This window comes from the organism of the source record quoted next, unplaced genomic scaffold, assembly GCF_019419815.1.
Source record: "Pyrus x bretschneideri cultivar Hongxiangsu unplaced genomic scaffold, Pyrus_bretschneideri_v1 Contig25, whole genome shotgun sequence".
Classification (NCBI taxonomy): Eukaryota; Viridiplantae; Streptophyta; class Magnoliopsida; order Rosales; family Rosaceae; genus Pyrus; species Pyrus x bretschneideri.
Genome location: NW_025999557.1, coordinates 3,316,729 through 3,342,875, shown reverse-complemented (window position 1 = coordinate 3,342,875; position 26,147 = coordinate 3,316,729). Strand labels below are relative to the sequence as shown.

Genomic DNA, 26,147 nt, shown 5'->3' with positions numbered 1-26,147 from the left:
TCCTAATATAACTCATCACCTTAAAAATGGTGGTTATGCGGAATACTATGGGGTTTAATTTGAAGATTTAATTTTTTTTTTTTTAATTTTCCCTAAACTATGCATCACATGTGGGATAAAATCAACTTTTCTATTTATCCTTTTAGGCATGAGTTGTTGTTGTTGCTTGAGGTAGGTACACAATCATTTGGTTAAGTCAGATTTGCACGGAACTTTCGCAACACAAACACTGTTTGTTGGCAGACTCCAACAGGTGGCATGCCTATTCTATCTTTCTCTGGGGCCATTCCATTGTGTCGCGACAGAAAGCAACACTCGGATCAAGTACATGTTGAACTCAGTCTAAACTCTGTCCAAGTTTATGACACCAACACTAAGCGTATGAACAACAACGTTCCTTGCAGGAATTTCCACTTAAACATCTATCTTTTTCATCTCCTAGTATAATATGTTCTTTACCTTATACATTAAATGGTAGAGATACACAGAACGTTTCTGGCTACATGTGTAATCACCTAATAGAGTAGGCTAACAAGGGAATTTGAAAGTGAAAAGGTTTCAAAGGCTTGTCTAGTTGAATTTATCGACATGAAATCTAATCCTAGGTTTCAGAAGGACTTAGCTATTAGTGTAATAAAGGCATCACTTTTGTTGACGATGCAATGCAAATGAGGACGCTTCGGTCAAGGTGGTAAGGATTCTGTTATCAAAGAAATATGTATGCGATCTTTTGGTTTCCATCCGGTGTACATAAATCTTGATCTTCTTTGTTTAGTTTTCTTTAATTCATGGTGACGAATTTGACAATGGCTATTAGAATTTTGACAATCCTTTTGGGTTCGTAAATGATTTATACGGTGAAGCACCAGAGCCAATACTATGAAAAATCAACGTGTGCTGGGTCATTTCAAATGCGACAATACTTTATTGAGAAAACTACTTTTTTTTTCTTCCTTAATACAAGCGACAATGTTGGAAGGGTCGTTCAAGACTACAGATGTAAAGGAGGATGTTCTTACCAAATTAAGTTACATGGTCTCTTGCAAGAAAACATCTTTATTTAACGATAGCAAACTAATTTACTGAAAAGGAAGAAACAATAAAAGAAAAGAAAATACATGATAGTAGAAAATAAAAGTTAAAAGAGGAACCAGCTGCTTGGACCTTGGACCAAAGAACTCAAATGCGACAGTATTCCTGGATTACACGGTCAGCCTTACCGTCAATGATTTTTACTTCTTTGAAAAATTCTAAATGTTCCAGTGGCTTGTACAGTCGAGGGTGATCCTCGTCCACGAGTTCGTTTGGTATGCTCACCACCTCTTTCATAAATGTGAATTGACCAATCGAGAATCTTTGTTCATCTTCCGTCAACGAAACTCTATGTCTACAAGGTCGTATTCTGTCGTTGCTCCAAATCTATTTCGAGAAATTTGAGTCAAAATATCCATGAAATTATATAATTATACATGAAGAGGTTAATACTTCGAGATCGATGTACCTGAAATACATCTCCGGCTAGGTATAGAACAGATGACGGCGGAGGATAAAAAACTATCCAGTCGCCATCCTTTGTACATATCTCCAGACCACAGACCTGATTTTGATGGAGTATGGAGGAGAAGCTATTGTCCGTATGAGGTTTTAACCCCACGTCCATTCCAGTTTTCTTGGGATTTTTGTATTTATTGAACCGGAGATGGTAAGAAGTTGATTGAACGTGAGCATCATGATACTTCTCCACACTGTAGTTTTCAAATACCATTCTTGTCACAACTTGATCCAGTTCTTCCATCGCTTTTGCATACTCAAGTGCACCCTCACTGGCCAATAAACCACATTTTCTCAATGTGCAAGTTACAAGTGAAGTCAATATGTCAAACATTAACTAATATACATATAATTTAATGTTCTCTTGGTCACCTGGTGATGACTAAAGAATGCATATATAATCACTCACCCTTCAAGGATGAAGAATAAATAGATTTGCTTCTTTGCCAAAAAAAAACAAATACTTGCTTCTTTGCCCATAAAAACAAAAAATTGCTTCTAATGTTTTAATTAGAACCGTTGATTTAAAATCCTAGGGAACACTATAAACTATTAACTATATATCTATATTTTGGTCCACAAACTAAATAACTACAGAAAAATAATTATGTCTTGAGTTTAAATCTTAAAGACGAGAGTCGTTGACATGTAATAAATATGTCTACAAAATCATACCAAAAAAGATCGTTTCCATTAGGCCAAAAATGACGAGTGAACTTCTGAATTTCTTCAGAGGTGTTATTAAGCACCCCCAAGCCTTCATGGGCAGGATGGATAGATAAATAGGCCCCTTTTTTGTCTCGCACTTTGACGTCCATGGGGAAATCTAACAACTCTTTCAATGCACCAGCGAAGGAGTTGTGGAGCTCCTCCAAAGGAAGTTTGTTGGGCAGGATTGCTATGAAACAGCCAAGCTCTTCAAGTGCATGGCAAACGTCATCGCGTATTGAGAGCCAAGAACTTGTCCCGGGCTTCATGCCGTCCATGGAGAAATCTACCACTGGAATTTTGGCCGCTGCTGCTTGGGTGCTCATGGTCATGTTTAACTTTCTTCACAGTTCTCACAAGCTAAGAGGCTATGAGTTGATAAGCTGCATATCCATGTATATAATACACACACACACGCTTACATATATGTAAACTGCAAGAGCCAAGTAATGCGTATGCGTATATATAGAGGATTGGAAGATATCAAATCAAACTTTAATATAAAAATGGATAACGATGGCATTTCACCTTTAAGAATAAGCTCATTTTTCCAGTTGCAAATAACGTAATTTTACCATTAAAATTTATAATCGAAACCATTTAATATCTTAGGGTTCGTTTGAATATACTTTTAAAATGATTAAAAACACTTTTAAAGAAATATTTTTAGGTTCAAAAGCACTTTAAGTGCTTTCTACAAGAAGCACTAGTTATGTGCTTCTTCCAGGAAGCACTTTAAGTGTTTTTTTAGGATTTACTAACATTTTTACTAAGGATTATTTCCAAAAAAAATTCACCAAAAACGCTTTCAGTCATTTTAAAAACACATCCAAACGAGCTCTTAATCTTTAAGATCATCTATCTCTACAAAAATTATTCAAATCGAAGATCGTTTAGTTATTCAAATGTATCAAACATATTAACGGTTTATCATGAATGTGTTACTTGGTACCTATCATGTTGATTTTTTTTTATACATTTGGATAATTAAATGGTCTACAATTCGAACGATTTTTTTTTTTTTTTTTTTTTTAAGAACCATCCTCAAACAAAGACTAAGAAATTGAGTGATTTCGATTATAAAATTTTTATAATTAAGATACGTTATTGTAAATGAAAAAGTGGGCACATCCCTGGGGAATCAAGAGCCAAAGGTTAGAAATTCAAGGAATAAATTATGAAATTATTATATCAGTTTCGCTTTCAAATGTTATCAATGTTCAACAAACGACAGCTATAAAAAAAAAATAAATAAATAACAAACAAACAAACAAACAACAGCTAGCAGAGGTTGGAAACTGAAAGAATAAATTATGAAATTTGTAAATTGGCAATCAATCTATAAGTTAATGGAATGACGCATTACGATCCAAAGCACATGAGACGTACCTTTATTTAATCAATAATTGCCCACCAGTTTGAATTATAAAAACAAATGTATTTAAAATCAAGCTTATCATGAAAGTGAAACCTCCTGCTAATCAAATTAATTGGAGTTTGTTTGATTGGCTCTATTCCCTTGATCTTCATTAGGCCAAAAATGACTACAAAATCATACCAAAAAAGATCGTTTCCATTAGGCCAAAAATAACGAGTGAACTTCTGAATTTCTTTAGAGGTGTTATTAAGCGCCCCCAATCCTTCATGGGGAGGATTGATAGATAAATAGGCCCCTTTTTTGTCTCGCACTTTGACGTCCATGGGGAAATCTAACAACTCTTTCAATGCACCAACGAAGGAGTTGTGAAGCTCCTCCAAAGGAAGTTTGTCGGGCAGGATTGCTATGAAACAGCCAAGCTCTTCAAGTGCATGGCAAACGTCGTCGCGTATTGAGAGCCAAGAACTTGTCCCGGGCTTCATGCCGTCCATAGAGAAATCTACCACTGGAATTTTGGCCGCTGCTGCTTGGGTGCTCATGGTCATGTTTAACTTTCTTCACAGTTCTCACAAGCTAAGAGGCTAAGCTGCATATACATAGATATATAATACACACACGCTTACATATATGTAAACTGCAAGAGCCAAGTAATGCGTATGTGTTTAGAGGATTAGAAGATATCAAATCAAACTTTAATATAAAAATGGATAATGATTGCATTTCATGTAACATTCTACATCGACCAACAGAGAGGGGATGATGTGTCTTATATGTACATGCCCACCTCCTATAGCACGAGGCTTTTTGGGGAACTCATTGGCTTCAGATTCCATCAGAACTTCGAAGTTAAGCGAGTTTGGGCGAGAGCATTCCCAGGATGGGTGACTCATTGGGAAGTTCTCGCGTGAGTTCCCAGAAACAAAACCGTGAGGGCGTGGCCGAGGTGCAAAGCCGACAATATTGTGCTATGGCGGAGTCGGATTGGGATGTGAAAGAATGATATCAAGGCCACTCTTCCATGTGGTGCAAGTGTGCCGACGAGGACGTCGGGTCCCTAAGGGGGGTGAATTTGTAACATCCCACATCGACCAACGAAGATGGGGTGATGTGTCTTATATGTACATGCCCACCTCCCATAGCACGAGGTCCTTTGGGAACTCACTGGCTTTGGATTCCATCGGAACTCCGAAGTTAAGCGAGTTTGGGCGAGAGCATTCCCAGGATGGGTGACCCACTGGGAAGTTCTCGTGTGAGTTCCCAGAAACAAAATCGTGAGAGCGTGGCCGAAACCCAAAGCTGACAATATAGTGCTACAGCAGAGTCGGGTTGGGATGTGACAATTTGGTATCAGAGCCAATCCCTAGCCGGAAGTGTGCCGACAAGGGAGTCGGTTTGGGATGTGACAATTTGGTATCAGAGCCAATCCCTAGCCGGAAGTGTGCCGACAAGGGCGTTGGGCTCCTAAGGGGGTGGATTGTTAGATCCCACATCGCCCAGATGAGTGGATCCTCTATGTCTTATATGTACATGCCCATCTCCAAATAGCATGAGACTTTTTGGGAGCTCATTGGCTTTGGAATTCATCGAAACTCTGAAGTTAAGTGAGTTTGCGTGAGAGCAATCTCAGGATGAGTGACCCACTGAGAAGTTCTCATGTGAGTTCCTAGAAACAAAACTGTGAGGGTGTGGTCGGGGCCCAAAGCGGACAACTGTTATCAATATTTAACAAACGACTAGCAGAGGTTGGAAATTGAAAGAATAAATTATGAAATTGGTAAATTGGCAATCAATCTACAAGTTAACGGAATGACGCATTACAATCCAAAGCACATGAGACGTACCTTTTTTATTTAATTTAATTAATAATTTCCCACTAGTTTGAATTGTAAAAACTAATGTATTTACAATCAAGCTTATCAAACTTAACCATCAGGGGTGGTTCAGTAATTGGAGACGAATTTCAAACTCGTATTTCATATGGTACGTATTGGGTTCGATTCTTGAAGTGAATCACACGATAGTGGTCAAGGTGAACTGTCGTGGCGAAACCACCAGCTGATTCTTTTTTTTTGTTTTGTTTTGAATAAACCACCAGTGTTCTCGGAAAATCAAGCCATTGCCTGTCTTGGGAAACTTGTCACTTCTACCTTGTGGCATAGCTGATTAGGTCATCCTTCAAACCCTATTGTTTCTCTTATACTTATAAGTCTAAAGTGTCTCTTGTAAAGGATGCATCTCCTATTGTTTGTCAAAGTTGTCTGGAAGGAAAGTTTACAAAACTACCTTTTCAATCAATGTCAACTAGGTTTGTAATCCCTTTTGAAGTTATCCATAGTGATTTGTGAGGACCTACACCATGTATATTCATTGATGGGTTTAGGTACTATGTCATTTTTGTCGATGAATGTACAAGATTTTGCTGGATGTTAAACTTAATCAATAAATCAGAGCTTTCTTCTGTCTTTGCTACATTTGATCAGTTTGTGTATACTCAATTTTCAGCAAAGATAAAAATATTGCAGAGTGATGGGGGAGGAGAGTATATAGGAAAAACATTTCTATCTTTTCTCACTAAAAGTGGTATTACTCACCTAAAGTCTAGAACGAGAGATGGTACGCTGCTTCTTGGAACTCCATGAGATAAGATTGGATCCAAAAAAATACACAATATCCGATTGTGGACCTTCTGGTATAGGGGTAGTCTGCCCAATCTGCATTAGAATAGGTGACTAAAATAGTAGAAGTAGGAAACCGTCGAACATCATAGGAGATGTCAGGATGGGTTATGGTGAGATATTGTAGGGTGCCAACCATTTGTTGATAAAGGGTAGGATCAGTGAGATCATTACAATCAGTGCGGGAAAGTGTACCTTTAGAGGCCATTGGAGTGGAAACACGTTTACAGTCCAAGAGACTGCTGTGTTTGAGAAGATCGACTGTGTACTTGTTTTGAGTAAGATGAATAGAATCGGAGTGGTAAGTAACCTCCACGCTAAGAAAATAATGTAAATGTCCCAGATCTTTGATGTCGAATTCGGCCCCAAATGTTTGAATAAATGAATGTAAAGCCGACGAATTACTACCAGTGAGAACTATGTCATCCACATAAAGTAGCAAAACCATAATGGTAGAATTATATTTGTAAACAAACATAAAATTGTCAGCCTGACTTTGAATAAAACCTTTGCGAATAAGGAAGGAATTGAACTTTTGAAACCATGCCCAATGAGTTTGCTTGAGGCCATAAATGGTTATGAAGTTTACATACATGATTGGGACTAGTAGGATCAACAAAATCAGTTGATTGCTGCATATAAACTTCTTTAGAAAGATTGCCATGCAAAAAAAGGCGTTTTTAAAATAAAGTTGCCGGAAAGGCCAACCAGAAATAGCGGCAAGAGATAGAACAGTTCTAATTGTTGTGGGTTTAACCACTAGGCTGATGTATCAAAATAATCAATACCAGATTGTTAAGGGAAACCCTTGGCAACCAAACGTGTCTTGTATCACTCAATCGTACCATCAGATCGCCGTTTGACTTACATCATCATGAAATGATTACATTAATAGTTTCTGTTTTATTATGTTTTAGGCAAAAACATACAAAGTTACACTAAATTTTAAGTCCTCATTCACTTATGTTCCTTGCAGGAATTTCCACAGTTAAACATCTGTCTTTTTCACCTAATATTTTATAGGCAAGTAAAACATGTTCTTCACATTATATACATCATTATATTTCGCAGAGCCGATTATAGGGAGGAAAAATAGTGTGGTTGGTAAAAGGGGAAGGAATAGTCTACAAAATCCCTTCAAAGCTGGTCAGATTGAGAAAGTGAAATATATCAAATAGTTTTAAGGTTTTGGTATGGATAGGAAATGGTAGAGATACAGAATGTTCTGGCTGCATGTGGAATCACCTAATAAAGTAGGTAAACAAGAGGAACTTCCAAGTTTGAAAGGGTTCAAAGACTTGTCATGTTGAATTTATTAACATGAAGTCTTACCCTAGGTTTCAGAAAGACTTAGGTATCAGTGAAATAAAAGCATCACTTTTGTTGACGATGCAATGCTAACGATGACGTTTGGGTGGAGATGGTAAAGATTTTGTTATCAAAGGAACACGCATGCAATCCAGTGTATAAAATCTTGATTTACTTTGTTTGGTTTTCTTTAATTTATTGTGAAGAATTCCACAATGGCTATTAGAATTTTTTTGAAAATCCTTGTGGGTTCATAAATGATTTGTATGGTGAAGCACCAGAGTCACTAGTAGAAATTTGGAAAATTGCCACTGTTCAATCCGTGGCCAATACTATGAAAAGTCAAGATGTGCTGGGTCATTTCAAATGCGACAATACTGTATTGAGAAAACATCTACTTTCTTTTTTCTTCAATACAAGCGACGGTGTAGAAGGGGTCGTTCAAGACCTCAGGCGTGGAAGGGTTCTTAACAAATTGAGTTACATGGTCTCTTACAAGAAAACATCTTATTTAACGATAGCAATCTAAAAGGAAGAAACAATAAAAGAAAAGAAAATACATGACAGTAGAAAATAAAGGGCAAAAGAGGAACCAGCCGCTTGGACCTTGGACCAAAGAACTCAAATGCGACAGTATTCCTGGACCGTAGGGCCGGTCAGCCTTACCGTCAAGGATTTTACTTCTTTGAAAAATTCTAAATGATCCAGTGGCTTGTACAGTCGAGGGTGATCCTCGTCCACGAGTTCGCGTGGTATGCTCACCACGTCTTTCATTAATGTGAATTGCCCCATCGAAATCTTACCCCATCTTCCGGCAAAGAAACTTTATATCTACAAGGTCATACTTTATCATTGCTCCAAATCTATTTCGTTGAATCAAAATATCCATGAGATTATATAATTATACTTGAAGAGGTTTATATTTCGAGATCAATGTACCTGAAATACATCTCCTGCTAGGTATATAACGGATGACGGCAGTGGATCAAAGACTATCCAGTCACCATCCTTTGTATATATTTCCAGACCACAGACCTGGTTTTGATGAAGTATGGTGGAGAAGCTATTGTACGTATGAGGGGTTAACCCCACGTCCCCAGTTTTCTTGGAATTTTTGTATTTATTGAATCGGAGGTGGTAAGAAGTTGATTGAACGTGAGCATCATCATCATACTTCTCTACACCGTAGTTTTCAAATACTATTCTTGTCACAACTTGATTTAGTTCTTCCATCGCTTTTGCATACTCAAGTGCACCCTCACTGGTCAATAAGGAACATTTTCTAAATGGGTAAGTTACAAGTAAAGTCAATATGTTAAACATTAATTAATATGCATATAATTTAAGATAATTTAAGGAAAGCTAATGAAATGGACTTGAAAACTTTGAGTTTTAATAATAATGACAAAATAAAGGGTAAAGTGAATCAGGATTGATTTTTTAGTGTAAAAATGTGATTTTTTGTTAAAATGAACAGTACCTTGGGCCTTTTGTTAAAACTCCCTATAATTTAATGTTTTTTTGGTCACCTGATGATGATTAAAGAATGCATATATAATCACCCACCCTTGGATTTGATATCAAGGATGGAGAATAAATATATTTGCTTCTTAGCCCCAAAAAAAGATTTGTTTCTAATGTTTTAATCAAAACTGTTGATTTAAAATCCTACGGTATGTAATATTTTGGTCCATAAACTATACTACTACAGGAAAAAAATGTAAATAATGTCTTCATTTTAAATCTTAAAGACGAGAGTTGTTAATATGTTAAAAATATGTATAAAAATCATATACCAAAAATGGTCGTTTCCATTAGGCCAAAAATGACGAGTGAACTTCTGAATCTCTCCAGAAGTGTTACTAAGCACCCCCAAGGCTTCTTCATGGGCAGGATTGATAGATAAATAGGCCCCTTTTTTGTCTCGCACTTTGACGTCCCTGGGGAAATCCAACAACTCTTTCAATGCACCAACGAAGGAGTTGTGAAGCTCCTCCAAAGGAAGTTTGTTGGGCAGGATTGCCATGAAACAACCAAGCTCTTCGAGTGCATGGCAAACTTCCTTGCGTATTGAGAGCCAAGAGCTTGTCCCGGACTTCGTAGGGGAGGGTGATGGCTCTGTAGGGGTGGATGCCATATTTTTAAAATAAAATATTTAAATGATTTTATCTTTAATTTATCAATATTTAATTAATATTTTTATCAAGTTGAGCGAGGAAGTGGGCCCTCCTCAAGCCACGTCATCATTTAACAAAAAAATTGACAGATAAACTAACGGAGGTCTAACTTGGAACAAATTTGTAAGATAATGTATGACATTGTAATATTTAAAACATGAGGTATGAGATTGTAATTAGACTCATAATTGATGTAGTTTTGTGTAATTTACCCTATTATATATGACATCTTTTTTGAAGATACTCTTAGAAGATATCAAATCAAACTTTACTATAAAAATGGACAGTGTTCGCATGCATTTCCCCTTGGGGAATGAGCTTGTTCTTCCATTTGCAAAGAATGTATTTTTACCATTAAAATTTTATAATCGGAACCGTTAAAACTCTTGATCTTCATTTGAGGATCATCCCTAAAAAAAAAATTAAAAAAAAAAAAAATCAAATCGGAGATCATTTAGTCATCCAAATATCTCAAACAAATCAACACTTCATCATGAATATGCTACTTGGTGCCTATATCGTTGATTTATTTTGATACATTTGGATGATTAAAAGGTCTCCAATTCAAATACTTCGTTTGTATGAAGGATCTTGAAAAAGAGATAAAAAGTATTGAGCGGTTCCATTTATGAGATTTTTATGGTTAAGATACATTATTTGTAAGGAAAAGAATGAGTTCATCCTTGATTGCTAGCTTGGAAACTGATAGAATATATATTATCAATATTCAACTGACAACAGCTAGCAGAGGTTTTTTTTTTTTTTGGGCAAAACAGCTGGCAGAGTTTAGAAATTGAAAGAATAAAATATGGAATATTATATACGTCATCGCCATATCTTTAAGTTGAACTTTAAACTATTTCAATTACAAGTAAAAATAAATCTATTGGACCGCAATTTTAATTAATAATCTTCCACTAGTTTGAATTATAAATACAAATTGGATTTGTTTTACATGAATCACGTCACATTGTAGAGTATAATTAGAACAACTTGCCTCGGCTTTCATCTTTAAATTGTATAGTAATAGTGAACATGTGCATTTGCTATTGTTTGCTCTCTTTTTTTTTTCATGGAATATGTACTGTGCAGAAGCTACAAAAAAAATAATTAGCAATTAAGCTTATCAAATTTTATTTAAACTTGAATATTAATTCTTCTAGAATATGGATAAAAAAAATATACAAGCCAACGGAATATTGAGTTAGAATCCAAAACACATGAGACGTTTTTTTTTTTTTTTTATTCTTTTAGTTGTTAATAAACACTTGAATAAAAATGATACTCGTTCATTTAATTTTAAATTAAAAGTCAAAACTTAAAGATAGGATCTAGTGAACAACCAATGCATTTTTTATGTATTCATAAATCGTTGAACTACCAAATGCATTTTTTATGTCAAAAGCGCTGTCAAGACCACCATTTTGTTTAATATATGGAAGTTCAACGATGGGGAGAATTAGAGATTAACCTGACTCTACTGTTTTATGGGATTCGTCTACTATGTGCTTCTCTTCACGTCTCATCGGGCGTTCAAAACTTTGCTTTCGTCTGTAGGAAACAATGCGAGGGCCTTTGGATCGTTATGGAATTGTAGTATGTTGTTGTGAAAGTAATGTCACTACTACAATATAGGCTATCACCGGCGGACCAAAAACCGACAAGAAACCCCGATTTCTGTCGGAAATTTGGCAAAAATCCGACATAAAACACTGCAATGTCGGATTGGAATAGCGACGCCATTGCTACCGTCACTAAAGGGCTTCAGCGTCGCTTTGTTCGCTTAATCCGCCATTACGCAGCGTCGGTTTAAAGCGACGCTGATGTTAACGTCGATTTAAAGCGACGCTAGTCAACAATTAACTAAATAAAATATGCAAACTAGTGACGGTTTAAAGCGACGTTAGAGAACAATTAAATAAATAAAATATGCAAACTAGTGACGATTTAAAGCGACACCACCTTTGATAATAATAATTAAAAAAAAAGTCGAAATCTGTTTCTGTATTCGTTCTCAAATAATTATAACTCAAAAAAAGTATATAATCGAAATAATAAATTTCAATTTTAGGCCAAAACAAACAATAATAAAAATAATTCAAAAGAAAAATAGTGCCATAATATACAAATGTTTTACATCTAACATTCCATATAATTTACAAAAATTCATCCTCCATGCTTTCCTGTGCTTGCCTTTGTCGAAGACCACATATTTTGTAGCTCCATAGTGCCATATATAATACTAGCAACTCCATGCTGCCATGCTTGCCATCAGATCAGTGCTCCAATACTTTACTACTTCAACATTAAGGCTCTAATCTCTATAGATTAAACTCAGGTTTTATACCTTTAAAAAATTATGGATCTGCGATTTCCAGTGTCCTTGCTCTTCAGATCCAACATGCATAAATACAAAAAAAACAATTAAAAACCAAGAAACAAAAATAAATTTTCAATTTAAGCATAAAACTATTTAGAATACAAAATAGAAACTAAAATTAATAATCATAATAATTTAAAAATGAACCACCTTCAAGCTCTTCCTCCTCGAATTGGAGTTCTTCAGAATGTTGACCTTCAAACTGGTGATCCAAAGCAAACGGGGAAGGAGTTGAGGAAAAAATGAAAAGGAGGAAGAAGGGGACGCACAGATGAAATGGGGAAGGAGAAGAAGAAAGTCTGAAATTGGGGGAGAAATGAAAGCACGGTTGAAATGGGAAAGAGAGGGGTTTAAATATGGGTACTTAGTTTGCGTCCGTTAAAACCGACGCAAACGTCTGACACTTTTTTTGAAATTCACATAGCGTCGCTTTAATGAAACTCGCGTCGCTTTAATGAAACTAGCGTCGCTTTAAACCGACACAAACTTCTGACACTTTTTTAAATTCACATAGCGTCGCTTTAATGAAACTTGCGTCGCTTTAATGAAACTAGCGTCGCTTTTAACCGACGCCAACTTCTGACACACTTTTTGAAATTCACATAGCGTCGCTTTAATGACACTAGCGTCGGTTAAAACCGACACTAAGTCTCTCCATCCATTCAAACAAGCGGGAAATTTCCCGCCTAATATTTCAAATACTATAATTTTATAACCCTAAAAAATACTATAATAATTATATATATTAATGTAACAATTTTATACCCCTAAAAACTATAATAATTATATATATATATATATATTAAATTAAATTTTAAAAATTGGTGACCGTTGGATCAGTTTCAATATACATACCATTCAATTTCTTTAAGTGTTATACATACAAAATAAATAAATTTAAATCTACTTAATAAATATATATATATATATACACACACCATTGAACTTGATGGGATACAAATTCTATGGAACTTTTCGATGGTTATAAAACGAAAAACTAATTTAAATCAATATGTCGCTTAAAAGCGACGCTGGGTTTCAAAATATTTTAAAAAACTAATTTAAATTGAAGATCGAATTCATTCATTCTATTCATATAGGGTCAAGGAATGTAGCTGTAAAAAATCATCAAAATCGGAGTTAAAATAACCGTTAAATCGTGATTTTTCGTTTATAACCGTCGAAAAGCTTTGTCCCGTTACTTGATCTCTGAATGTTTGTTTTTTGTGATTTTTTGCTGATGTGATCTTGAAGCATATGCAAACAAGTTTGACGGTTGGGATCGTTGAAATTAGTTTCGGAGAATTCGTATCCCATCAAAACAATAGATTGACTAATACTTAGAGTTTATTTATACTTTCATTAAGTATAACATAAGATTTTTTGGTATCTACTTGTGTAAATATTTTAATTTGAAGATCGAATTCATTCATTGTATTCATATAGGGTCAAGGAGTGTAGCTGTAAAAAATCATCAAAATCGGAGTTAAAATAACCGTTAAATCGTGATTTTTCGTTTATAACCGTCGAAAAGCTTTGTCCCGTTACTTGATCTCTGAATGTTTGTTTTTTGTGATTTTTTGCTGACGTGATCTCGAAGCATATGCAAAAAAGTTTGACGGATGGGATCGTTGAAATTAGTTTCGGAGAATTCGTATCCCATCAAAACAATAGATTGACTAACACTTAGAGTTTATTTATACTTTCATTAAGTATAACATAAGATTTTGTGGTATCCACTTGTGTAAATATTTTAAATTGAAGATCGAATTCATTCATTCTATTCATATAGGGTCAAGGAATGTAGCTGTAAAAAATCATCAAAATCGGAGTTAAAATAACCGTTAAATCGTGATTTTTCGTTTATAACCGTCGAAAAGCTTTGTCCCGTTACTTGATCTCTGAATGTTTGTTTTTTGTGATTTTTTGCTGACGTGATCTCGAAGCATATGCAAACAAGTTTGACGGTTGGGATCGTTGAAATTAGTTTCGGAGAATTCGTATCCCATCAAAACAATAGATTGACTAACACTTAGAGTTTATTTATACTTTCATTAAGTATAACATAAGATTTTGTGGTATCCACTTGTGTAAATATTTTAAATTGAAGATCGAATTCATTCATTCTATTCATATAGGGTCAAGGAATGTAGCTGTAAAAAATCATCAAAATCGGAGTTAAAATAACCGTTAAATCGTGATTTTTCGTTTATAACCGTCGAAAAGCTTTGTCCCGTTACTTGATCTCTGAATGTTTGTTTTTTGTGATTTTTTGCTGATGTGATCTCGAAGCATATGCAAACAAGTTTGACGGTTGAGATCGTTGAAATTAGTTTCGGAGAATTTGTATCCCATCAAAACAATAGATTGACTAACACTTAGAGTTTATCTATACTTTCATTAAGTATAACATAATATTTTGTGGTATCCACTTGTGTAAATATTTTAATTTGACGATCGAATCCATTCATTGTATTCATATAGGGTCAGGAGTGTAGGTGTAAAAAATCATCAAAATCGGAGTTAAAATAACCGTTAAATCGTGATTTTTCGTTTATAACTGTCGAAATTAGTTTCATAGAATTCGTATCCAATCAAGTTCAATGGTGTGTGTGTATATATATATATTAAGTAGATTTAAATTTATTTATTTTGTATGTATAACACTTAAGAAATTGAATCGTATGTATATTTAAGCCAATCCAATGATCACCAATTTTTTAAAATTTAATTTAATATATATATATATATATAATTATTATAGTTTTTAGGGATATAAAATTTAATTTAATATATATATAATTTAATATATATATATATATATATATACACACTTTATGTCGCTTAAAAGCGACACTAGTATTTAAAAATTATTAAAATACGTCGGTTTAAAAGCGACATAAACATTTAATAACGCTTATAAGCGACAGTAAATCCGACGTCATGTTCAGTTAGTGTCGCAACTGCCTAATCCGCTACTATATTAGATTAAAGCGACACCACCCTCCGACACTATAGCCCCCTTTTGTAGTAGTGTGTGCCTTTAGAAATTATGGATCAGAAATTTGATGTGCGGATCTTTCGAATTAAAATAATTAGGATTGTTGACCTTTGCGTGAACCACTTTGAATGATGGTTGATTTTTTGGCCAACATGTCCCGAATCATTCTTGAATATTGTAGTTGGCATGTACAATCTAGAACTATGTGTTTTATCAATAGATTTTTGAGACGAGACTTGTGCTTTGTTTATAGGCATTGATTGTACTTAAGCACTTGAACTTTGTACTAGGGTGCTACAGTGCGGACTCTAGATGAGTGACTTTAATATATGCAATACAGTGATTAACCTTGAAATTCTCATGTGATATACTTTATGGATGTGGCATTGAATTATAAATATGTTTTCTATTAAAATTAATGTTGCTTTTCAATTCAGTCATCGGTCTATTATAAGGAATGTGTTCTTCCATGCGTATTTGAAATGATTGTGAAATGAGAAAGCTGGTAGCGGACCTCTAACTTAGTGCCATGGGGTTTTGATCTCGAGCTTGTATCCTATGGATTCCATTGAGTGAGTATGGAATCCTACTTCCAATTCGGTTCCATTATGAGTATGGAACGCGGAATCTTATAAATTGTAGGCTTCGACTGCACTATGTCACTCTAGCCCTACTTTTAGCGTTTTTATGAAATAGAGGATTGAAAACCTTTGTGGGTCAATCTAGAAAGGGCGATGGACATCTATGTGTCTCCTTTGAAGTTTCTAGCGAGATTTGACTATGGTTTCACAAAGTAAGGATTTTTGTTAATGATTTTAAACTGAGAGCGATGGACTTGTCTTTATTCCTATCACATACTTTCAATTATTGTCACTCACACGAGTTTGCAACTTATCTAGATTTTTACTTTGCCGGTGCACCATTCCCATGATGACGGGACGAGACGATTGTGCAAGTGAAAGGACTGAGTAGATACGAGGAGCTAGTGGGGTAAAACAGAAAGGTCATTGAGCTTGGGGCAATTGGGTTACCCTTGTACCCTTCCTTGTATTATGTTGGATTATCTATTTTGGGAGCCCACGGGCATGGTACCCTAGAGTATTTTGGTGTACATACCTTGTGTTTATATTTGTGGGCGATAGCCCACCAACAAGCTTTATTTTGAGGTATTATTTCTAATATTTCATTGTGTATATTGCATGTATTTCTTGCACCATCTGCTCTCTGGAGTCATGTGTCGATCATGGATAAGTTTTGTTCATCTCTTAAATAAATCGAAAAAGCTTGGTCTCTTGCCAAAATGTAATCTTAATTTTAATTTGGCTCTATATGTAATTGTTCCTAGAATATTATTGTCAATATGTATTTGTTTGAAAATAAAAAAAATTAAATTAATTGCCATGTCAGATTATATATCAACCAAATGGAATGATCTAATAATCTAAAACTTGTGTCAAATATTGTGTCAAAATATGATGCCACTCTTTAACCCACGCAATTTGAATTGTCTCAATCAGAGTAACAATCTCTGCAACAATTCCATTTGGATAAGAAGACAAAGCAAACGCTCCTAAAAAGACCATTAGAGTCACGAAAAACGCCACCACTACCCACCTGTGTAGACATGATTAAGGATCAATAGCAACTAAACCAATACGGCAGTGCTTACAACAATAATTAAAACCATGCTGTTGAGGGTTTCTCTCGTAGCAATGGTTGAATCCACACTGCATCAGGCACAATGCTGTTGAACTTGATCTTCATCGATCTTTATGCAAGTGATGCAAATGACACAACTTTGCTGTCGCCCTCGAAGCCATTTTCATGTCAGAAACGCTGGCGGCTTTGAAATTGTTGTCAAATTGTAATACTTGTACTTCCAAGTCTCAAATTCCTCTACACTACAAATGGTCATCCATAATAATGCGTCGGTGCAAAAGCTTTTCTCTTGCTACTTTTGTTCTTGAAGAACAAGCCTGCTATGAGCAGAGCAAACTACATTACTCAACCGACCCAAGGAACTATCGACAATCTATACTAAGCCAACTGCCCCTTCTCCTATACCCAGCTGAGATGGAAATGTTTGGGGTGGACGGAAAAAGGGAAGGAGTTTTCTCTTCCTTTCCTGTACGGAGGAAAAGTAGAGGGGTGTGGCGTGGATGCAGACCCATCACATTCTACCACTTAAAAATTGGACAGATTGGAGGAATGAAACAAATTAAATCACAATACGGTTTGATGCAAGCTCAAATTGTAAACATGGGAACATAAACCTGTACGCACCACATATGAGAAACTGGCTCTTACAGTCAGAAATGACCGATTAAGCAGCAATTCAAGGACTCCCCTCAACAAATCTAATGAGAAAATTGACCAATACTATCAAGTCTCGACCAATACGAAACTAAGTTGCAATTCTTCTGGGTGCAGACCAAAAGGAAATTCCTAACAAGTCTCATTTTATATCAACTACAAAGAGAGCATTTTGGAGTTCCTTTCAGCAGATTGGTCCTATAATAATTCATCATCAGGCAGACTATTATCGTTTCTTGTGATCAAAGAAAAGAGAACGCTTCAATGTCACCGAAACTATGATTTTTTGTTCAACAGGATCCAAAACCAGTTAGTCCAACTAATACCAATCATGCAATCAAACGAGAAGGAGTTGCTTACCTTTCCTACTTGCATTGAACAGATTAAAACAGGAATCCAACAATATGTGCATATACATATGCCAAAGTCAGAAAATTCTGATCAGATGGAAAACATCAAGCAATTACTAAACTAACTCAAAAATTGCAATAACAAAGCACCAATAGCAAAAGCTTTCCACAATATCGATCCAATCCCTAACTACGACTGATTAAACCTGCAAAGCAAACCCAAGTTTCTAAAGTTACCCAACAATGTAAACAAATTTCTATTATGCTACTAAATGCATAAAAAACCCGACATTTCAATTTTCATCTCGAAGTTTCAACATCTCTGTTCCATTCCACAAACTCGCATTGAACAGAGGCAATCAGGAAACAACGATATATGTATATACATAAGCCAAAGTCAGAACCATCTGATCAGATGAGAAAAGTAAAGCAGTAACTAAACAAGCTCATAAGTGCAACTAACACACATCAACCCGAAAAGTTATCCACAATGTCGACCGAAATCCCTAATTCAGGTCCATTAAAACCAGCATTGTAATCCAAATTTCTAAACTTACCCAACATTGTAAGCAATCGTGCTAAAGCCATAGAAAATCGACATTTGAATTCTCACCGCAACAATGTCGAATTGCAATCCACTAAGCACCCCTAAGATTCAATTGCCTAGCAATCTCATAAGCAATGAAAGCATCAACAGCAGCATACTGAATCTGATCATAAGTAAGCCACTGACTGTCCCACCTGCTCATCGTCACCCTCTTCGGCTTCTGCAGCTCCTTCCCCAGCACTGCGCTCGCCAACCGCTTCAACCCGGCGTTCCCCAGCTCCAAAACCCCCAACCTAAGCGCCGCGAAACCCCGAAGATCAACCGCATTGGCGACCCGCAGCCCGTAGTCCAAAAGTAGCTTCTCACAATCGCTCTCGATCCCGACGCCGACGAACGTGAAGGCGGGATTGGCGAGGAAGTTGGTTAGGGACTGGGGAATCGATTCTGAGTGTAAGACCTGGAAGATGAGGCAATTGGGGTCCAAGCAGACGCCGGGAAGCACAGTGCCGGGCGGGATTCGGAGGGAGCCGGCGTAGTTGGGACCGGTGCAGAGCTGTAGGGTGGCGATCGGGTTGTCAGAGTTGCGGCTGAAGTTAGGGCGCCACTCGACGTCGAGGCCGACGATGCGGTGGTTGGGGTTGGCGAGGGTGATGGTGGAGAGCCAGGATTCTACCATGGCGGGGCTGTTGGTGAGCATGGTGTGGATTCTGTCGCCGTAAAACGTCACGTCGTACTCGTTGTGGGTGTCGTACGGTAGCTGGTAGTCCACTATGCTGATCGCCATCCTGGCTGAGTGCAGAGAGAGAGAGAGAGAGAGAGAGAGGAAGAGGAAGAATAAGAAGAAGAAGAAGAAGACCGCCTGTTGACCTCCTCTGGGGATTTGTTTTGGTAAAGTGAAAACCGAAACGCAGCGTTTCATCTCGTCGACAGAAATCCCGCTGGACCCGCATAAAGTTCCGGGTTTTTAATTTTTCCAACCCGCGTTCTTCTCCGTATTTGAAAAGCAGAGATTAGTTTATGACAAAGTGACAGTTTTGCCCCTGTATTATGTGGATTATTGTATAACAAGAAAGTTAATTTCACGAGGGTAAAGTGGAGATTTGAAAGTGTTGCGGTTATTTATCGAATCCTAATGGTATTAAACGTGTAACAACTTTGAATTTTATTCTAATTGGAACTCGTTTAAATTGCTTTCCCTCTAAGTAATCTCTAGCAATCTGCATCCGAGAAAACCGCCGCGGGTGAGTTGGTCCGCAACTGCTTTTGGCATGTGAACCTAAACCGAAAATACAAATTGATCAAATAATTGCAGTTAAAGCGTCAAACAACGGATCATGATAGGATCATTGAATTACCAGACGAGTGCTTCGGCACATGCTTCCATTCGTCGAAACAAAACCGACATTTTGTCTACGAGACGGAAGAATGTATGGGTGTCTGCTCCCACCCTTGACATTCGCGGCATACTTCTCCCACACTCTATTGCTTTTGTCGAGCATGTACTGTCCTTACTTGATTCTTCAGACATTGAAAAGTTTCGCCTTCACGCAATGACATCAACAGTTCATCTTGTGTCGATGGCTGGATTCGCAAGCTATTCTGCATAACTTTGTTGAACTTGATTTTGTGTTGAGATTTATAGTTGCCCGAAAACCTTTTCACATGCAAAACGCTAAAGTTTTTGAAGTTTATCACCAATGTTCCGGCATTAGGATCCTTAAGATAACTCAATTTTACAGCTTTTCTGGAACTGCCCCTTACTTGAAGATTTGGCTATAGAAGGATCTCGCAGACATAGCAAAGTTATAAATTTCAACATTAATTCATGCTCCTGAACTGAAGAGGTTGAAAATAACATTGGGGTCTTATGATTCTTTGAAAGATGGGGACTACTTGTTATTTCGGCCCCAAAGCTTGAAACCCTTGATCTCCAGGGAGCAGGGTTTGTCAAATCATGTTTTGGAGAATGCAGACCATCTATTCAAAGCCAGTATTGTCCTCCATGACCACCATGCACATCTGAGTACGCTCAAAGTTTGAAAAAATTCCAATGCTGTAGCCTAGTTTTTTATTTTTATTTTTATTTTTTGGACAAAAAGCGATAGAGTGATATTTCATCATCTAAAGTTTCAAACTAACGAGCAAAGGACAATTCTTTCAGTTGGGTTTTGTCATAAAGAGCTTGGTGACAAGATATATGATGGGGTACATAAATTCTTTGTGATGAACCTCCGTCTTATCTTATATTAAATAACGTATTTTGTATTGATGTTCTTGATAATATATTCATAATATTTTACTAGTTCTATTACCGACAATGATATTGACCAATGGCCCAAAAGTCATGTGCTAGCTCGAAAGTCTAGTTTTCTTTTGTTTAGCTATTTAATTATATTATGAGTGTTGATAGACTCATCTCATTGTCCTATTTCTCTACCCATATTATAATTTCACTCACCTTAAAATGTTAAAAAAAAACTAAAATGTTATTTTCCCATCATTTATTATTCCTAAAATAACCTTTAATATATATTCAAACTTTTATAGATTTTTTTAATATATCCCTTCCTTAATCGCAGCACCACATTCATAGCGACAGCCGTAGCCCCAGTCTGCCCACTTACCCCAACTCGCAACCCATCTAAACAATCAAGTATCTTTCTCCCCTACCCACCACCACACTCTCTCCTGATCTCTGCCTCTCTGCCACCTAAACATGTCCCCCTTTTCACGCCATAACCAAATCCTTCTCCAACTTCATAGCCAACCCATAATCCTTACTCTAGACAGCCCCCAAACCCCATCCTCATTTAGGTTTTGAATGAATCTCATCCAACCTAAATCCTATAACCCAACATTTTTTTGTACAAATTGAAGTGGTTATGGTGGTTGATGGTGATGTGGCATTTACACGTCAGCTACCCATTTATAAACAAGGGTCTAAAAGTATTTTTCTAAAAGGATGTATATGTCAATAACATTTTGACTAAAAGGTGGGTGGAAAATAAGACAATGAGGTGAATTTAGTAGCACTTTTATATTATTTGCAATGACAAGTAGGTGACGTGGCCACACCACAGTTCCGAGCCAAAAACTCGATATTGAAGGGTCAAAAATATAAGGGTGCGTTTGTTTGGATTCACTAACCTTCACTGGACTACTCATTAGTGCAGTTCTGTGTTTGTTACATAGTGGGACTATGTTTAATGGGATTGAAGGGGACTTGCGTTCATTAAGGCCATTTCCAACCGACACGGTCAAAGGGCCATAGGGCTAAAAATAGCTAATAATAACACGAAAATTGTTTCACCCTCTTGTTAGATCCCACATCGCCTAGGGGAGATGATCCTCTATGCCTTATATGCACACGCCCACCTCCATATAGCACAAGGCTTTTTGAAAGCTCACTGGCTTCGGAGTTCATCGGAATTCCGAAGTTAAGCGAGTTCGTGCGAGAACAATCCCAGGATGGGTGACCCACTGGGAAGTTCTCGTGTGAGTTCCCAAAAACAAAACCGTAAGGGTGTGGTCGGGGTCTAAAGCGGACAATATTGTGTCACGGGGGAGTTGAGCCTAGGATGTGGTGGAGCCCGGGTCAGCATGTGACAATTTGGTATCAGAGCCAATCCCTGGGCGGAAGTGTGCCGACGAGGACGTCAGGCCCCTAAGGGGGGTGGATTGTTAGATCCCACATCGCCCAGGGAAGAGGATCCTCTATGCCTTATATGTATATACCCACCTCCATATAGCACGAGGCATTTGGGAAGTTCACTAGCTTCGGAGTTCATCAGAACTCCAAAGTTAAGCCAGTTCGCTTGACAACAATCCTATGATGGGTGACCCACTGGGAAGTTCTCGCGTGTGTTCCCAAAAACAAAACCATGAGGGCATGGTCGGGCCTAAGGCGGACAATATCGTGCCATGGCAGAGTCGAGCCCAGGATGTGGTGGAGCTCGAGTCGGGATGTGACATCTCCAGCCCACTAACCCAGCCTTCCAGTGCTAGAATGTCAAGCTTGACATTTTGACAGCCCTCCAGCTCAGCCAATTTGAATGCCAACGTCTACTTGGCATCAGTATGACGCCAACTAGCAATGACTAGCTAATATCATGTTGTCGTCAGGTTACCGTTTGAATTTGATGAATGGCTAAAATATAACGATCCCTAGGATCCCCACCATTTGACCCTCCTTCGGTAGGAGATCGAAATGATTATCGGATTGGTTCTTCCAAAGACAAAAAAACACTTGAGTAATCAGGAAACCAGGGTGGTGTGCGGTAAGGATTACCGGATTAGGTTGGAGGGGGAAAGAGATCGTTCGATCTATTATGTTCTTTTTTTTTCTTTCTTTTTTTAAATTTATTTAAATGATAAAAATGATATCAAATTTCAGTTGTGCAAAAATAATGACATATGGCGGAAATTTGAATGAAAATATCACGACTGACGTGGTATTACAGTACCACTTAATAATTTGTTATGTTAATGATTCTCAATATGTATATATTTTAAAAATGATCTTTGAACGATGTAGTAAATGACAAATGATTAGAATAATTAAAATAAAATTCAAAACGGGACACAGAAGGTGTATACACGAGGGAGGATTTGGATCCCATCTAGATTCAAATGGTGAGAATCCTATAGATCTTTACATCTTAGTCATTTATCAAATTCCAACGTTAACCTGACAGCAGCATGATGTTAGCTAACCGTTGCTAGCTGGCATCATGCTGACGCCAAGTAGCCGTTAGCATTCAAATGCGCTGACAGACCAAGACCACCATAACCTCACCTGGTTAGGAGGCAACCAATCACTTTAATGCTCTGCTTAGTTACAAACCCATGCTACTAGACTCGGCATAATAAAATTCTTAGCGGAATGGAATTTTATGAGTAGATATCTGTGAAGAAAATTAGCATTCAAGGACTTAATTTGTTGTTACATGTAAAACTTATGATTATTGCCATTAATCAGCAAATTCTCAAAATTCGAAATATAGTGGTGTGTTCCCTTTGTTGGGGGTGTGGTGGTGGAGGGGAGGATTTAGTATCAGAATACAAATGGCTTTGATGTCAAAGCGTCAAGCAAACGATGGAGATAGGATAGGATCAGTGTATGGCCTGATACAATCCCTTGTCACATACTTTCTTTCCTTGAAACAATGCTTGCTGTAAGGACCACCGTTTTGTCTACGAGATGGAACAACATTTGGACTTCTGTTCCAAATTTAGAATTCACTGATGGTCATAAAAGTTTTTCGTCTGAAGGTAAAGGTGAAGATCCCTTTGAAGGTTGTCCTAGTCGCTTTAAGACATTTGTTGATCGAGTACTCTTCTTTTGTGACTCATCAGACATCCAAAAATTTACTCTCTTTTGTAACTACCAATCTCATTTCACCCGAGTTGATGGTTGGGTTTGCACTGCGGCTAGGCGCAATGTTGTTGAACTTGATTTTCATCATTGCCTTGATAAGCCCAGAACCACTTTTGAGTTTCCTCAATGCATTTTCATGTGCAAAACATTGGTGGTTTTGAAGATTTTTTCAAATTGCACTGCCTGTTCTCCTCCCCCGTCGGGTTGTTTCCCAACGCGTCAGGTTTCTCCATGTTACACTTCATTATCCTGACAACTCTGTTGAAAGACTCATTTCTTGCTGCCCTGTACCTGAAGCTTTGACTATAGATGGTACACTTGGAAGCTTTGCAAATTTGGTTTTGACAAATGTACTTGAAGCTTTGACTATTTGGTTTGAAGCTTTGACTATTTCTGTACTTGAAGCTTTGCCTATTTGGTTTTGACACATTGGTATGGTATTGACAATTTGAACAAAGTGACGTTGGTTTCTTATGATGGTTACTGGGGATTTTCTAACAAAGTTACTTGAGAGATCACCTAATCTAGAATATATTGTCTTTGAACTAGAGTAAGCTTAGTGCACTTCGTTTGTGCATGTAACAAGGCGATGTTCGATGAAGTTTTACAGTTTCAAAGGGATTCAAAGACTTGTCGAGTTGAAATGCAATTTCAGGTATCAGGAAAGTATAATTTCCAAGTTCAATTGTAGGGTTTGGGAGGATTCTGTTTTCAAAGTTGCTAATGAGTACTTTTTTGTTTTAGAAGAGTTTGTTTTTATGTTCATTTGTAGGGTATGGAGGGATTCTGTTTTCAAAGCCAATATTGTTCTCGAAGCCTGTCGAGAAAAGGAATGAAGTACTGTTTTTGCCAATCTTGTCATTGCGCTTTTGGGAGCAATTGCCAATGTAAAACATGTTTCTCTTTCAGGCGAATGTGCAGTAAGTATACCCTGACTCTTGTTCCTTTACACTATTGCTTGTAGAATTGTGTACCTTCCTTGATACTGATCTATCTTAGTGTTCTTTCTTCCCTAAACATAGAGGCTGTTGACATACGCCTTTATGATTTGAAATAGTAGGCAAAATAAATTTCTGAAAGCGTTTATTTTGATCTGTGTCTATATATTTTCATGAAGGGTTGTCGTCATCAATACTTCCTCCCAGAGGACTAGGTTTTGCATAATTGCTATTACTGGGATTTGCTACCAGCAGTGTGTTGAGAATCAATGTCAATTGTAGGTGAAGTAGGTGGATGTTGTAGGTGAAGTAAGTGTGTGAGGTTGGTGAAGTAAGTGTGTGAAGTTGGTGAAGTAAGTGGAGGTTGTAGGTGAAGTAGGTGGATGTTGTAGGTGAAGTAAGTGTGTGGTGTAGCTTTCATTTGGTTTGCTATAAATACCCAAGTCCTCAAGCATTGTACATCATCCAAGGAGAAACAAAGCCTAGAGCTAAATAAGAAAAGCTTTGCTAATTAGTTTGTTTTGTGAGCTTTCTTTAAGAGTACTCTATTTTCTTCTTCTTGGGATCATTAGAGTTATTTTGGATACTCTTCTTATTCAACACAGTGCTCCAGATATCACAGAATCTACAACATCTCGACTTAGAAGATGCTAGTAAAATCGATGTGTTTACAGTTTCTCAATTCACTCTTTTTGAATAACTGTCAGAGTGCCGAATGTAGTTCGAGGTTCTCAGAGCATCAGTGGAATCCACCAAAATTTGTGCCTGTTTGTTTGTTTTGGCTCGAGATTGTCTCCATACGGAGATTCCAGGGACGACATGTTGAGATGGCAGTGGCAAAGTATTTGTTGAAGAATGGTATAGTTTCGAGTAAAATGACGATATGTGCAAATCGTTAACATATGGAAAAGAAGAAGTTGCACCAGGAATTTGCTACATTTGAATATCGGCATTATTACATAAGTATGGGCCAAATTTTGGATCTTATTAGCTGGCTTCTTATTAGCAGGCTAACTCATGGATCAAGGACCGGAGACCATGCCCTAAAAACGTGGGCATCATTAGTAATTTTTTTATTTATAATTTTTAAGATAAAAATATAATTGTATTTGGAGCTAAAAGTTCGACATCAAAATAGATAGAAGATAGTTTTGAATAAACCCTAGAGAGTTGTAGAGATGGCGATGGTGATAACCAGTTCGTATTTTCCAGGGTAATCACAGCAGCTCAGCTCTACCAGGTTATATATCATTTTCCCTATAAAAATGATTTCCTTATCATTCTGTAACTTTCTGTTTGGTTACCAAGAAGACTGCCAAAGAATATTTGAGAAAATTAAGTCTTATACTTTGTGTCGTCTTTCTCTAGGAAAAAATGAACAAACAAAACAAAACCTGCCAACCACCAATTTTCTCCCTTGCATACCTCTGTTTAATCATTTTCG

At 37.0% G+C, this 26,147-nt stretch overlaps 3 protein-coding genes, 1 long non-coding RNA gene and 1 pseudogene across 4 annotated transcripts; all 5 read right to left on the bottom strand.

The window, feature by feature from the left end:
* Positions 1 to 462: 462 nt before the first annotated feature.
* Positions 463 to 2,678, bottom strand: LOC103931576 (deoxypodophyllotoxin synthase). Its single transcript, XM_009341094.3, has 3 exons — positions 2,227 to 2,678; positions 1,502 to 1,823; positions 463 to 1,419 (listed from the first exon to the last, which is right to left on the bottom strand). Exons 1-3 carry the CDS (start codon positions 2,589 to 2,591, stop codon positions 1,180 to 1,182), a joined length of 927 nt encoding a protein of 308 aa, XP_009339369.2. The 5' UTR covers positions 2,592 to 2,678; the 3' UTR covers positions 463 to 1,179.
* A 784-nt stretch (positions 2,679 to 3,462) lies between these two features.
* On the bottom strand, positions 3,463 to 4,182 carry LOC103931577 (deoxypodophyllotoxin synthase-like). Its single transcript, XM_009341095.2, has 2 exons — positions 3,818 to 4,182; positions 3,463 to 3,493 (listed from the first exon to the last, which is right to left on the bottom strand). The coding sequence occupies exons 1-2, from the start codon at positions 4,180 to 4,182 to the stop codon at positions 3,463 to 3,465; spliced, it is 396 nt and encodes a 131-aa protein (XP_009339370.2).
* A 4,006-nt stretch (positions 4,183 to 8,188) lies between these two features.
* On the bottom strand, positions 8,189 to 9,757 carry LOC103931578 (annotated as a pseudogene).
* A 2,137-nt stretch (positions 9,758 to 11,894) lies between these two features.
* Positions 11,895 to 12,371, bottom strand: LOC125478443. The gene is made up of 2 exons (XR_007259318.1): positions 12,328 to 12,371; positions 11,895 to 12,185 (listed from the first exon to the last, which is right to left on the bottom strand). It is a non-coding gene; the product is annotated as an uncharacterized LOC125478443 (long non-coding RNA).
* Positions 12,372 to 18,200: 5,829 nt separating this feature from the next.
* Positions 18,201 to 19,246, bottom strand: LOC103931551 (Werner Syndrome-like exonuclease). The gene has a single exon (XM_009341065.3). It carries the CDS (start codon positions 19,170 to 19,172, stop codon positions 18,480 to 18,482), a length of 693 nt encoding a protein of 230 aa, XP_009339340.2. The 5' UTR covers positions 19,173 to 19,246; the 3' UTR covers positions 18,201 to 18,479.
* Positions 19,247 to 26,147: the final 6,901 nt, after the last annotated feature.